Genomic DNA, 12097 nt, shown 5'->3' with positions numbered 1-12097 from the left:
TGCTCCCCCCCGATGATTCAGCAGAATGGAAAGTGTACCTTTGTGCCAAGGGGCGGTGACGGAGTTGGCACTTTTGCTTAACACTGGTGGACCATATCCCAGGTGCCCTGATTCACTCTTTGGAGAGGAAATAGTGCAAATGTTGAAATGCCACGATTCTTTATCGCTATGTTATGATATATATTTAATTTATATTTACTGAAACCCCCCAAGCTCCAATGTAATATTGAACATCTCACTTCATCTGACATCAGGGGAAGAAAAGATAACCATGATCGCCTTGCACTTCAACTGCTCAAACCTAAAGTTAGGAGACTGATTAATTGTTTTTTTTGCGTAAGGGCGATTTATTTTTAAAGAAAATATTTTAAAATCGATAATAAGGTTTGGTTTGAAAAAAATCAGAGATTTTATTTTTAGGCCATATCGCCCCGCCCTGCTCAAACTCTCTCCCTCCCTCCCTCTCTCTCTCCCTCTCTCCCTCTCTCCCTCCCTCCCTCCCCCCTCCCTCCCCCCTCCCTCCCCCCTCCCTCCCCCCTCCCTCTCTCCCTCCCTCCTTCCCTCCCCCCCTCCCTCCCCCCCTCTCTCCCTCCCTCCCCCCCTCCCTCTTTCCCTCTCTCCCTCCCTCCCTCCCTTCCTCCAGAATATGACGGCCAGTTAGCCCCAAAGGAGACCCCAAAGTCTGACATGGCGTCGTCCTCCTACCTGGAGACCGGCCGCAGCCACTCAGCGGCCGCTGGTTGCGGGGTCAAGTCCCGGTCGGGCGCCGCCGGCGTGGGCGCTGGGGGGGGCGGCGGCGGCCCGGCGGGGGCGCTGGAGCGGCCCGTTGGCTCCATGGACCGCGTGCTGAAGATCTACCACTACTTTGAGACCAACAGCGAGCCCTCCACCTGGGCCAGCAACATCAGGCACGGGGACGCCACGGACGTCAGGGTGAGGCGCGCACGCACGCACGCACGCACGCATACACGCACCAATGCACGCACGCACGCACGCACCAATGCACGCACGCACGCACCAATGCACGCACGCACCAATGCACGCACGCACGCACGCACGCAATGCACGCACGCAATGCACGCACGCAATGCACGCACGCACGCACGCAATGCACGCACGCAATGCACGCACGCACGCACGCACGCACGCACGCACGCAATGCACGCACGCACGCACGCAATGCACGCACGCACCTCACGCACGCACGCACGCACCTCACGCACGCACGCACATAAGCACACACGTACGCACATAAGCACGCACGTAAGCATGCACTCACTCACTCACTCACTCACTCACTCACTCACTCGCTCACTCACTCACTCACTCACTCTACTATCAATAATAAAAGCACAAAGCGAAAGTGGTGTGTGACTGAGGCCCGCTTATAATTATGAACTCCCACATGCATAAATACACATTAGCGTCAAGTTTACTACATATCCCATTTAAAATAAGCACTCTTGCATGCTAGATAAAACCTAGTGGTAAGAAATAAGACATGTTTCTGGGTGGCTGGGGTGGGTTGATTAACAAAAAGAGACGGCAGTGGATATTTTATCTACCAGTGAGCAAATCTCTGTGAAATCTATCCGTATCTCTGTGGCTGCTCGCTTTTCCAAGATCTTTTTAAGCGATGATTTATCAGCTGGGTTTTTCGCTTGTTGTAATAGGAGTCCATAAAAATGTAACCACACATATCCAAAACTGCAATTCAGTCTCAAGCTGCAAAAAGACTCTCCCATGCGTTTAGAAACAGATGAACGAAAGCCACCGCTAAGCATATGGACTGCTGCCTTGCTGAATCTGAATATTGATATTAAAAGTGCTGTGTGCCACATTGTCAGGAGTGCAATACCCGGCCCACGTGAAATAACAGATACATAATTCACTCGAAAAACACGGAACGACAATGTGAGGCGATCACATTCACTAAGTGTCAGCCGCGCTCGCAGCCGAACTGGCAGCTCTTTGCAGTGACCAGCAGTGTGGCAGTAGACATCTGCTGCTGCTAATGCATGCTGATGATGTGCAAATAACATCCACATAGGCCAGGGCAGCGTCGATGCCCGCCATGTTGGAACAGCTCACAGGGCCGGCTTCATGCCACCGAAAATGTTCGGCCGAAAATGGCCCAAAACAGAATTTTCTGTTTTGGCCGAAGGAGTAAAAAGGCCGAAAGAAATACACCGAACATTTTTATTTCTTATTAAAAAAATAATAATAATTGCACCTGTACATAACTCATTTATGTACAGGTGCATTGTTCTTAAATTCTTGCTATAAGGTCTGCTGGAATGTTAGAAAACGTTCAGTATTAAATAAATATTTTGTATCAAATTTGTAATAGATTTTTTTTATTGAAAAGCAAGACAAAGACAAATGGCTTTCGGCCAACTGTTTCAGTATATTTGGTTTCGGTTTCATTTCGGTGCATCCCTAATGATTTCCCCCCTGGCGTGTCCGCAGGGCGTGATCCAGAAGATAGCTGAGATCCACAAGCTGCGCTGTGTGTCCTCGCTGGGTCTCCGCCTCGCGCACCTACGCTCCGACGCCATGCACTGGCTGCACCCCGACCTGGGCGTGTCTCACGTCAGGGAGAAGTACGAGAAACAGCACCCCCAAGAGGAGTGGAGGTACGGAGTCAGCCCCTGTGTGTTTGTTGTGGGTGTGGTGGGAGAGAGTTTGTCGATGTTGTGTCATTCTCTTGGCGGTCTGTCTTTTACATCAACGGACGTCAATGAAGTAGAATAAAAGACAACAACGGCTGTGCTACTGACAATTATATCCACGAAATCCACTACGGTCCCCTTATGCGGGACTTTACTGAAAAATGTAGAGTAGAATTACGAAGTAATGGCACGTGCATCTGCAACATTCTAGTATTTGCTTGTTAAAACCTAGTGTGTGTGTGTGTGTGTGGGGGGGGGCAGTATTTTGAGCCCAGGTTCGGAAAGTATGGTAAATAGTTTTCTTGGAAAGAATTAATGCGACATGAATCTTTCCCTCATTTTGCGCATTTATCATCCATATTAATGAATAAATGCCCCCAGTATCAAAGACGGCTTATGCTAATTCCTGCATTAAAATTCCGCCCTCATACACATCACATATTTGCTGCTGTGAAGATCCACTGTCCCCTAGCTGAACCGTGCGCGTCTGTCACATCCGTGACAGTGACGAGGCTAAATGGCTCTGTCAGAGCAATCCCCGGTTGTTAAAAAGGCTTCGTCTTGGGTTTGGAGCTGTCCAAATGAGGGCCATCTGCCAGTCAGCCTGCTGTGGTCTCTGGGAGTCGCTGTGTGTACGCTGACGGGGAGGAGACACGTACACACCGCTACAGGAGTTGCTAGAACAATGGTGCTGTAGCCCTGAGGGGAGAGGACGGACGGATGGATGGGTGGATGGATGTCTCTGTCTCTACCTCGGTTTGTCTCTTGCTCTCTCTCTTTCTCTCTCTGTTTCTGTCTCTGTATTTCTCTCTCTCTTGTCTTTCTCTCATTTAGTTTCTCTCTCTCTCTGTCTCTGTCTCTGTCTTACTCTCTCTGTCAATCTCTGTCTCTCTCTCTCTGTCTCTGTCTTTCTCCCTTTGGTTTCTCTCTCTCATTCTCTGTCCCTGTCTCTCTCTCTGTCTTTCTCTCTCGGCCTCTCTCTCTGTCTTTCTCTCTTTTGGTTTCTCTCTCTCATTCTCTGTCTCTCTGTCTTACTCTCTCTCCGTCTCTTGCTCTCTCTCTCTTTGTCTCTGTCTTTCTCTATTTTGGTTTCTCTCTCTCATTCTCTGTCTCTCTGTCTTACTCTCTCTCCGTCTCTTGCTCTCTCTCTCTTTGTCTCTGTCTTTCTCTATTTTGGTTTCTCTCTCTCATTCTCTGTCCCTCTCTCTCCCTACTTCTTCCTGTTTCTGTCTCTTTCCTTTACTCCGATGCGTGGATAAACTCTTTCAAATTGTGTCACCATCTGCATACATTTTTCATCACACACTCCCCCTCACACGCTTTCCTTTTGATCTTCTCACACACATCATTTTTGATGTATTCCCCTCCCTCCCGTTCAGTTTTCTCACTCTCTCTCTCCTCTATTTATCTCTCGCTCTCTCGCTCTCTCTCTCGCGCGCGCGTTTTCTCGTTTTCTGTCTCTTTCCCTCTCTCTCTCTCTCTCTCTCTCTCTCTCTCTCTCTCTCTCTCTCTCTCTCTCTCTCTCTCTCTCTCTCTCTCTCTCTCTCTCTCTCATCTCTCTCTCTCTCTCTTATCTCTCTCTCTCTCTCTCTCTCCTTCTCTCTCTTTCTTGTGCGCTTGGAGGGAACACAGAATGTTTAATTCATGCGCTCTCTGACTGAGCCCTAATTCCCTGTGCTGTGCTATCTAACCGGCCTCGGATAAAGCAGTGACTTGGAGGCTAGGGCTTTGTAGTGGCAGGATTCTGGTCGTTTAGATACAGCCGTGACAATACATTACCTAACAATACACACTCGTCGTCGTGATGCTGTATACGTTCATACGGTGATGTTGTCCAAAACATGGTCGACATGTTTTGTATATTGCACATAAACAAGCTGCCTTCCAGGGGAATACAGACGGCAATGGGCCTCTTTGGCCAGCTCTGACATTTGTATATTCATGTATTCGAAAATATGCACATTGTGTATGTATCCTATATGTAGTTAGGCACATTGTATGAGATGCATACAAAATAAATAGATTGGAAGTCAGTATTCTAGCTACCTGACTACACACACCTTAGAATAAATCCACATGTTCTCCTGGGGTGCATCACGTCTTCGCTGCTACTTGGTATGCTAACGAGCGGCGTAGCTCGCTAGCTGTTGCTTGGTGTCGGCTGTGTTAAGACCCGCAGTAAGCTAGGTAGCATTGGGGAATTGCCTTTTCAAGTCTGATTAATGCGTGTGTACATTTGTGTGTGTTTATTCTGCATTTTTTTGTACGATGTGTGACTGCAATATGTGGTTTTCAGGTACGAGTTGCGAATGAGGTATCTCCCCAAAGGCTATCTCAGCCATTTCTCGGAAGACAAACCATCTCTTAACTACCTCTACCACCAGGTGAGCTTCCAGTCCTGGCTGTCACTAACTAGATACCCCGACTGCGCCGATAGAAGTGCTGTCTGCGTTAGAGGATTAGTGGGCTGTGTCATGCTTGCATTTACATTTACTCTCAGGGCGTTAGTACAAAAAGTGGACACTTTTATCTGTATCCAAAGTGACTTACAATAAGTACAGCAGCTGACACAAAAAACCTTTAGTCCTGTTCATTGGAAATATATTTTAAAAGAGTTGTTGGTGATGGAACCTGCGTGTGATAATGAATCAGAGGTGAAAACGATGACAGATGAAAATGTCAAGATTTTTCAAAAACAAATCACGTAAAAAAACAAAAACTGACTTGACCATTTTTTACTCATATTGTAAATCGTACAAAGTTATTATTCTCCATTGTTTCATACTGCTGTTGTGTTTACTCTTAGTAAAATAACTTAAATTGTGGAGATGGGGAAACATTTAAAATATATAGAGCCGCAGACTTGGGATCCTAACAATCCCAGCGTTATATTGGTGGGTGTGTTATTATTATTTCAATGCACGTCATAGCAAAGGTTAAGTGAATGTATCATATTATAAAATTAGATTTTGTGATGCCAAATTTCCAAGAGAATACCAGAGATCAAGTGATTGCATTATTCAATAGGAATATGCTTTTTTTTAGAATAAATGTCATGGAATAAATTTAAATTGAACTTTACAGAGGCTATCAACTCTCCAGACTGCTTACTATTGGCTGCCCTGGTGTTCCAGTTGTTATGAGCCACCAATCAAGGCGTAGAGGGGAAGTCATGCTGATTGGAGGAAACCTGAGCCTTTTCTCCCTCTACCCCGCAGGTGAAAAGCGACTTCATGCTCCAGCTGGCCGACCACGTGGATCAAGATGTTGCTTTAAAACTCGGCTGCTTAGAGATCAGGTTTGCCGTCTTATGAATGACTCAAGCACACGTCCACGTCTGTGTTAGTTTGTGTTCGCCCGCACAGCCGGTCAAAGTAGATGTCTTGGTTCCTCTGTGGTTAACCTTGTGCCACTTCTATGTTTAACCAGGAGGTTCTTCAGAGAGATGCCCGGAAACGCCCTCGATAAAAAGTCAAACTACGAACTTCTTGAGTAAGTTCGGATTACTATTAAACTGTTTATGTCACCTACAGCAAAATGTAACATCTGCTTTTTGTCATATTGCATATTGCAGTGAAAGGGAAAACCATAGTGGACCATTTTATGTATCTTTGTAAAAGGATTATTCTTGCTTATTCCTTCCTGCAGAAAGGACGTGGGTTTAAGGAGGTTTTTCCCCAAGAGCGTCTTGGAATCTCTCAAGGTAGGATCTGAAGCGAGACAAGGCTTTGGTTGGCTGCAAATCAATGCGTCTCAATTAGGCCATAGATTCCCTTGTCGACTTTCAATAAGCCTTCAGCTTATATTCCAAGGATGCTATGTTTAATGCTCTTCAGAACTGGTTGTGTCCAAAAAAGTAGAGGGGGGGGGGGGGGGAAAGAACTTGAAACGATGAGAGAAATAAACCATAAACAATGAAATACAACCAAAGTCTTTCCCCACTAATGTTCTCTGAGTGTTCAGGGATGAAGAAGAAGGATTTTCAAGGTTCCACTCTCCTCTGCTTGTGTGCACTGGTGTGAATAATAGATTGGCTGTAATGTATTTGACCATTTCGGTTTGACCTTTCAGTGTCATTTTCACTGCTTGCCCCCTTTTCCCCGGATTCCTAATTCCCACCAACGGACCGAGTCCTCGAGTCATAACGACCTCACCTTCTTCTGCATCGTTCCCAGGCCAAAACGCTGAGGAAACAAATCCAGCAGACCTTCAAGCAGTTTGCCAACCTCAACGACGAGCAGAGCATCCACATGTTCTTCGAGATTCTCTCTCCCATCTACCGCTTCGACAAAGAGTGCTTCAAATGTGCTTTGGGGGTAAGGGAACACAATTCCTCCTTTTCCATCCTTGGTTATTGGCCCGCTGCCATTGTCGCAAGGAGGCTATAGGGGCCGCAATGACATACTTTGAAAAGGAAAAAATGATGCCACTTAAGTATATGATGCTTCTTATTTCCCCTAGTTTATTCCTAATCACTTTATTTTCCCTCCTTTCAGTCTAGCTGGGTCATATCAGTAGAGTTGGCCATCGGCCCAGAAGAAGGAATCAGCTACCTCACAGATAAGGGTTCAATGGTGAGTGTCCGTCCTTGTGCGCCCTATGCTGAGCCGACAAACTAATGTGTCGGGGAAGCCGCAGCTGTGTGTGTGTATGTGTCCTTGACTCGCTGGTTGCTTAAAGGAACAGCAGAGCTATACCATCCAGCGATGGTTATAACGGGGGCGTGTGTGAGTGTGTGCACGCACTCTTCGTTGGTTTGGTAGAGCTAGGAGTTATCCGAGCGTGAGAGTCGACGGGGAAACTTGTGCTCTAGTACAGAAAGCAGTGTAGGGATGCTTCCCGGGCGTTCCCAACTGAAATCTCTGAGGCAAACCGAAACCGAAGCCTCAATATTAAGAGTGTCACAACATCCTGGTTTTAAACTCAAGCTAAATTGTCTGAAAGCGGTGTGTGTGTGTGTGTGTGTGTGTGTGTGTGTGTGTGTGTGTGTGTGTGTGTGTGTGTGTGTGTGTGTGTGTGTGTGTGTGTGTGTGTGTGTGTGTGTGTGTGTGTTTGGTGAGTCTCTATGGGGATAAAACAGACCTGATGCAATACCAGAGCTGGCTTCCGAGCCCGGTTGGGAGGCCAGCCTTGAGGCTGGTTCAGGGCTCTTGGCGGTCACTCGCTCTCTGCGTTCGTCTCTGCGGCACGCATGCGGCTGCATCGCTCCAGGGCTCTCTGATGTCAGCGTCCGCATTCAGCTGGAAATCATTCTGTTCTGATGTATGACGTCGCGAGCATAGCGTAGGATTCGGTGGTGATGCTGCTGCCCTCTACTGGTGCCAATGAGCTTGCCTCTATGGCTCGTTTCTAGCCGTGTTGTCCTTATGTAATGCCGACATTTCTCCGTCTGTGTCCTGACCTGGACCGGTCAAAACCTAGCCAGGGGTAACCTGGTACTTTAACTCAACATCCACATCAAACGAACCAACAACCTTATCGTTTCTAACTGTATGTCTGAACACACCCATCTCTAACTTCAGTTATTAATTTAGATATTTCCTTATTAAATGAACTATTCTGATCTTCCAGAGTATACCCTAGCTGAAATCCTTTGAAGGTTTTCATTGTGATTAAGTTACCACTTTGGTAGTATTTAAAAAAAAAAAAAAAATACCGAAATGGTAAAGCAGTTTTGCTTTGTGGATATCCGGTTTTCCTCTCTCTCTCTCTCTCTCTCTCTCTCTCTCTCTCTCTCTCTCTCTCTCTCTCTCTCTCTCTCTCTCTCTCTCTCTCTCTCTCTGTCTCTCTCTGTCTCTCTCTGTCTCTCTCTCTCTCTCTCTCTCTCTGTCTCTCTCTGTCTCTCTCTGTCTCTCTCTCTCTCTCTCTCTCTCTCTCTCTCTCTCTCTCTCTCTCTCTCTCTCTCTCTCTCTCTCTCCGTATGACCTCTCTGTGTCTCTCTCCCCCTTTAGCCTACCCACCTCGCTAACTTCACCCAGGTACAGTCCATACAGTACTCGGCCATGGAGGAGAAGGACCGCAAGGGCATGCTGCAGCTAATCGTAGCGGGGGCACCGGAAGTAAACACACACACACACACACCACACGCACACACATACACAAATGTGTTACTAACTTGACGACGCATTGTTGCTATTTAAGGAGAGGATCTCTTTTCACCTCAGTTCTTCTTTTCTGTGTGTGTGTGTGTGTGTGTGTGTGTGTGTGTGTGTGTGTGTGTGTGTGTGTGTGTGTGTGTGTGTGTGTGTGTGTGTGTGTGTGTGTGTGTGTGTGTGTGTGTGTGTGTGTGTGTCAGCCTCTCATAGTCACCACCACGTCGCTGACCACAGCAGAAAACATGGCGGACCTCATTGACGGCTATTGTCGCCTGGTCTCCTCTCTGTCTCACTCCTTCATCGTCAGGGTCCAAAAAGGTAGGAGAGACACACACACACACACACACACACACACACACACACACACACACACACACACACACACACACACACACACACACACACACACACACACACACACACACACACACACACACACACACCGCTGCACCCTGAAGAGTCAGCACGCGAGACATGTGGGGACTATCGGAGATAAGGTCTTTCAAGACGTTTGCGTAAAGGTTTCTTGGTGCTGTGCTGCTGAGTGGAGCTACACTGTAGTAAAACTGCTGGGAACTTCGTCTGTCCCCCTTCTGATTTCTGTGTTGATCCCTGTTTCAGAGGGGGACAGAGCGCTACCTTCAATCCCCAACCCCAAGTAAGTAATTAAAGACATGTTTAAAATAAATGGACCTCAAATTATTATTAAAAATAATCAATTATGTAAAAAATAAATATATATGTTTTTGGCAAATTTGCACGAGCCAACAAATGTTCTTTATTTTTCGAGCTGTCAACATGGACAACCGGAAATATGAATGTGCATTAACTGGTCACTGGTTTCCTCCGGCAGAGTGTCCAACCATGAGAAACGCATGGAGAAGCGGATGGACGGAGTAAGGACCAGAGCGGTGTGCGTCTCGGGTAAATACAGAGCACACCCCCGTGCCGCTCGCTCCATCCATCCATCCATCCAGCCAGCCATCCAGCCAGCCCCGCTGGTGATCTCCAAGGGCAGGCGTCCACTCTCACTACACGCCCCCAGCGCATTAGCCCCCAGAGGACCGTAGCCGGTTAATGGAGGAAGTCGAGTCAAAGATCAATTCTCAGGCAGTCAACTGTTCCCTAAATCAGCAGTCGGCCATTTTAAAAGCCAGCCGTCAGAACGAGCTGCTGTTAGTTAGCGAGCACAAAACAAGCAGACCTTCATGATATTGTTTCACTTATGATCTTAATTGTGGGGCACTGACCCGTAATTAACTTATGACGATGTACACCCTGAGTTGCCCCTTTTGTTGCACATCTGTTTATAAGGGCCAATATAATCACACGCGATAACCGGAAACTATGTGGAGCTGGACGGCTATAAAGTCTTCAGAGATGAACTCTGGGTTATTTACTGCTCTCTGAAGGCGTTGTTTGTTTGTGCGTGCACCATGATCGTAGTGGATTTCATGCTCTTCACTCTTCCGTAGTCTTCTTCATTCCGGTACGTGTCACTCGAAATACCACGGTCGAAAGATGGTATGTGTTTGTGACACTGATGTTTAAGAATCAATTAAAGGGCTCATATGGTGTGTGTGTGTGCGCGTGTGCGTGTGTGTGTGTGTGTGGTGCGTAGGGCTATTTCCAAATAAAGCTGTGTCTGTTCCAGTAGTGAAGAGCTCTTCTCTGGCCAGATGTCTTAGTGGAGGGACTGACTCACTGTCAACTGAGTGTGACAGTCTGGACACAGAATAGGCTCAAAGTGGTTCTTTGTTGAAAACTACTGGGTAATTTATATGCCAGACTGGCAGAGCTTTTTATAACCTCATTGTCTTCCGTTTATCCTATTTTTCTGCATGGAAGGTGAAAGTTATAAATAAATAACGGCCTCACGTACACATTCCAATCCTGACAATGGAATAGATCCATGCAACATCATTTGTCTGTTAGGGAGGGGGTACTTAAAGCATTATGAAATACTTTCAGTCAAGGATATGTAAAGGCCATCCTCTTCTAGACATATTTCAGTTCTTATTGTACTGAACACATTCCAGTCCATCCACCATAATATTCTAACTACCAATAATCTCTCTTTTTCTCTCACGCATCACTTCTCAACCCTCTCCCTTCTGTCTGTCATTCGTTGGTGCATGCTGCTTCAGCCTCTGCAGGACATACTAGTGGCGACGGTAATTCCAGGAGACGCATTTGCTTGTCAACAGTGACACTTAAATGGCACAGCTTGTGATCCCTCTTCCTGTCTGATTTGGTGCCCTCTGTTAACTTCACACACTTGCGTGTGTGTGTGTGTGTGTGTGTGTGTGTGTGTGTGTGTGTGTGTGTGTGTGTGTGTGTGTGTGTGTGTGTGTGTGTGTGTGTGTGTGTGTGTGTGTGTGTGTGCGTGTGTGTGTGGCTGTTGAAAAGCTCACTACACACTAGACTACTTTTGTATGTTTGCTGCCATCTAAAGGTCAGGAACCTTCCTCATGTTGGCGACTTGCGAGGGGGGGGGATCTGAGAAAGTGTTGAGTTTCTTCTGAGAAAGATAAGTGTATTAATAGCCATGAGTAATCCCTTTATAGCCCGCTCCAGGCAACAGTGTGATTATCTTAGTGGCAATGTAAACAGCATAATGGGATTCCACTCATCAGCGACGGACACAATTGCACTCGAAGAAAACCAATTAATTTTGGTTTTGTTCGGTCTTTGATTGATTCAGACCGGCTTTACGCACGGTCTTCCTTTTTAAAGAAGCTGCTTGTTCCGGCTTGTTCCAAGTAATCAAGTGTGCTTCCCTGCTCCCTTAGAAGCTTGAAGCAGAGAGGAAACTACCAAGTCAGGGCCACGCAATTTAATTTGGTTGGCCCTCAAAGGGCTTTACATGCTATATATATTGAAACGAGGGAGGAAGAGAAAAGGAAACCTCCCTTAATAAACGAGGAAGAAATCTCGATTTGCAACACAGAGTGGGGGATCCTTTTTTCCAGGAATGGTTAGGACTGCAATGGGTGCCTGAATGGCAAACACTTTTAGTCAGATGGAATTCTGAGTATGTTTTCCACCTGTGGTAATAATCCTTAAGGAGACTATTGCATTATGCAGGCGGGCGTTCCTGTTATCACACGACTAGAGTGCAAGCCAAACCCTTAATCCGTTTTAGTGTCTTAGAGTGATCAATCATTACTAGGAACCGGTTTATTAATGTCCATGATTATGCTGTGGATCAATAAAAATACCGATGTCTACAACTCAGGGAATTACAAATTAATCCAAAATATGAGTATGAACTTTTCTGCCTAGTGGTTGATCCCAACCAGATGGACGCAAGCTCACAAAGGCTGTGTA

The 12097-nt window shown here is 46.5% G+C and overlaps 1 protein-coding gene across 1 annotated transcript in view; it reads left to right on the top strand.

Annotated features, from left to right (window-relative positions):
• Positions 1-12097, top strand: part of LOC130383751 (focal adhesion kinase 1-like) — a 47496-nt gene that overhangs the window by 5343 nt on the left and 30056 nt on the right. Inside the window, exons 2-13 of the mRNA XM_056591525.1 lie at positions 644-933; positions 2470-2636; positions 4969-5056; positions 5891-5970; positions 6102-6164; positions 6321-6375; positions 6848-6988; positions 7169-7246; positions 8624-8731; positions 8968-9085; positions 9389-9425; positions 9621-9691. Coding sequence (XP_056447500.1) covers positions 644-933; positions 2470-2636; positions 4969-5056; positions 5891-5970; positions 6102-6164; positions 6321-6375; positions 6848-6988; positions 7169-7246; positions 8624-8731; positions 8968-9085; positions 9389-9425; positions 9621-9691 — 1296 coding nt within the window. The remainder of the gene's footprint in view (positions 1-643; positions 934-2469; positions 2637-4968; positions 5057-5890; positions 5971-6101; positions 6165-6320; positions 6376-6847; positions 6989-7168; positions 7247-8623; positions 8732-8967; positions 9086-9388; positions 9426-9620; positions 9692-12097) is intronic.

Source organism: Gadus chalcogrammus, chromosome 6, assembly GCF_026213295.1.
Source record: "Gadus chalcogrammus isolate NIFS_2021 chromosome 6, NIFS_Gcha_1.0, whole genome shotgun sequence".
Lineage (NCBI taxonomy): Eukaryota > Metazoa > Chordata > Actinopteri > Gadiformes > Gadidae > Gadus > Gadus chalcogrammus.
Note: the sequence above shows the minus strand (reverse complement) of the source record. Positions and strands in the feature narration are given on the sequence as shown.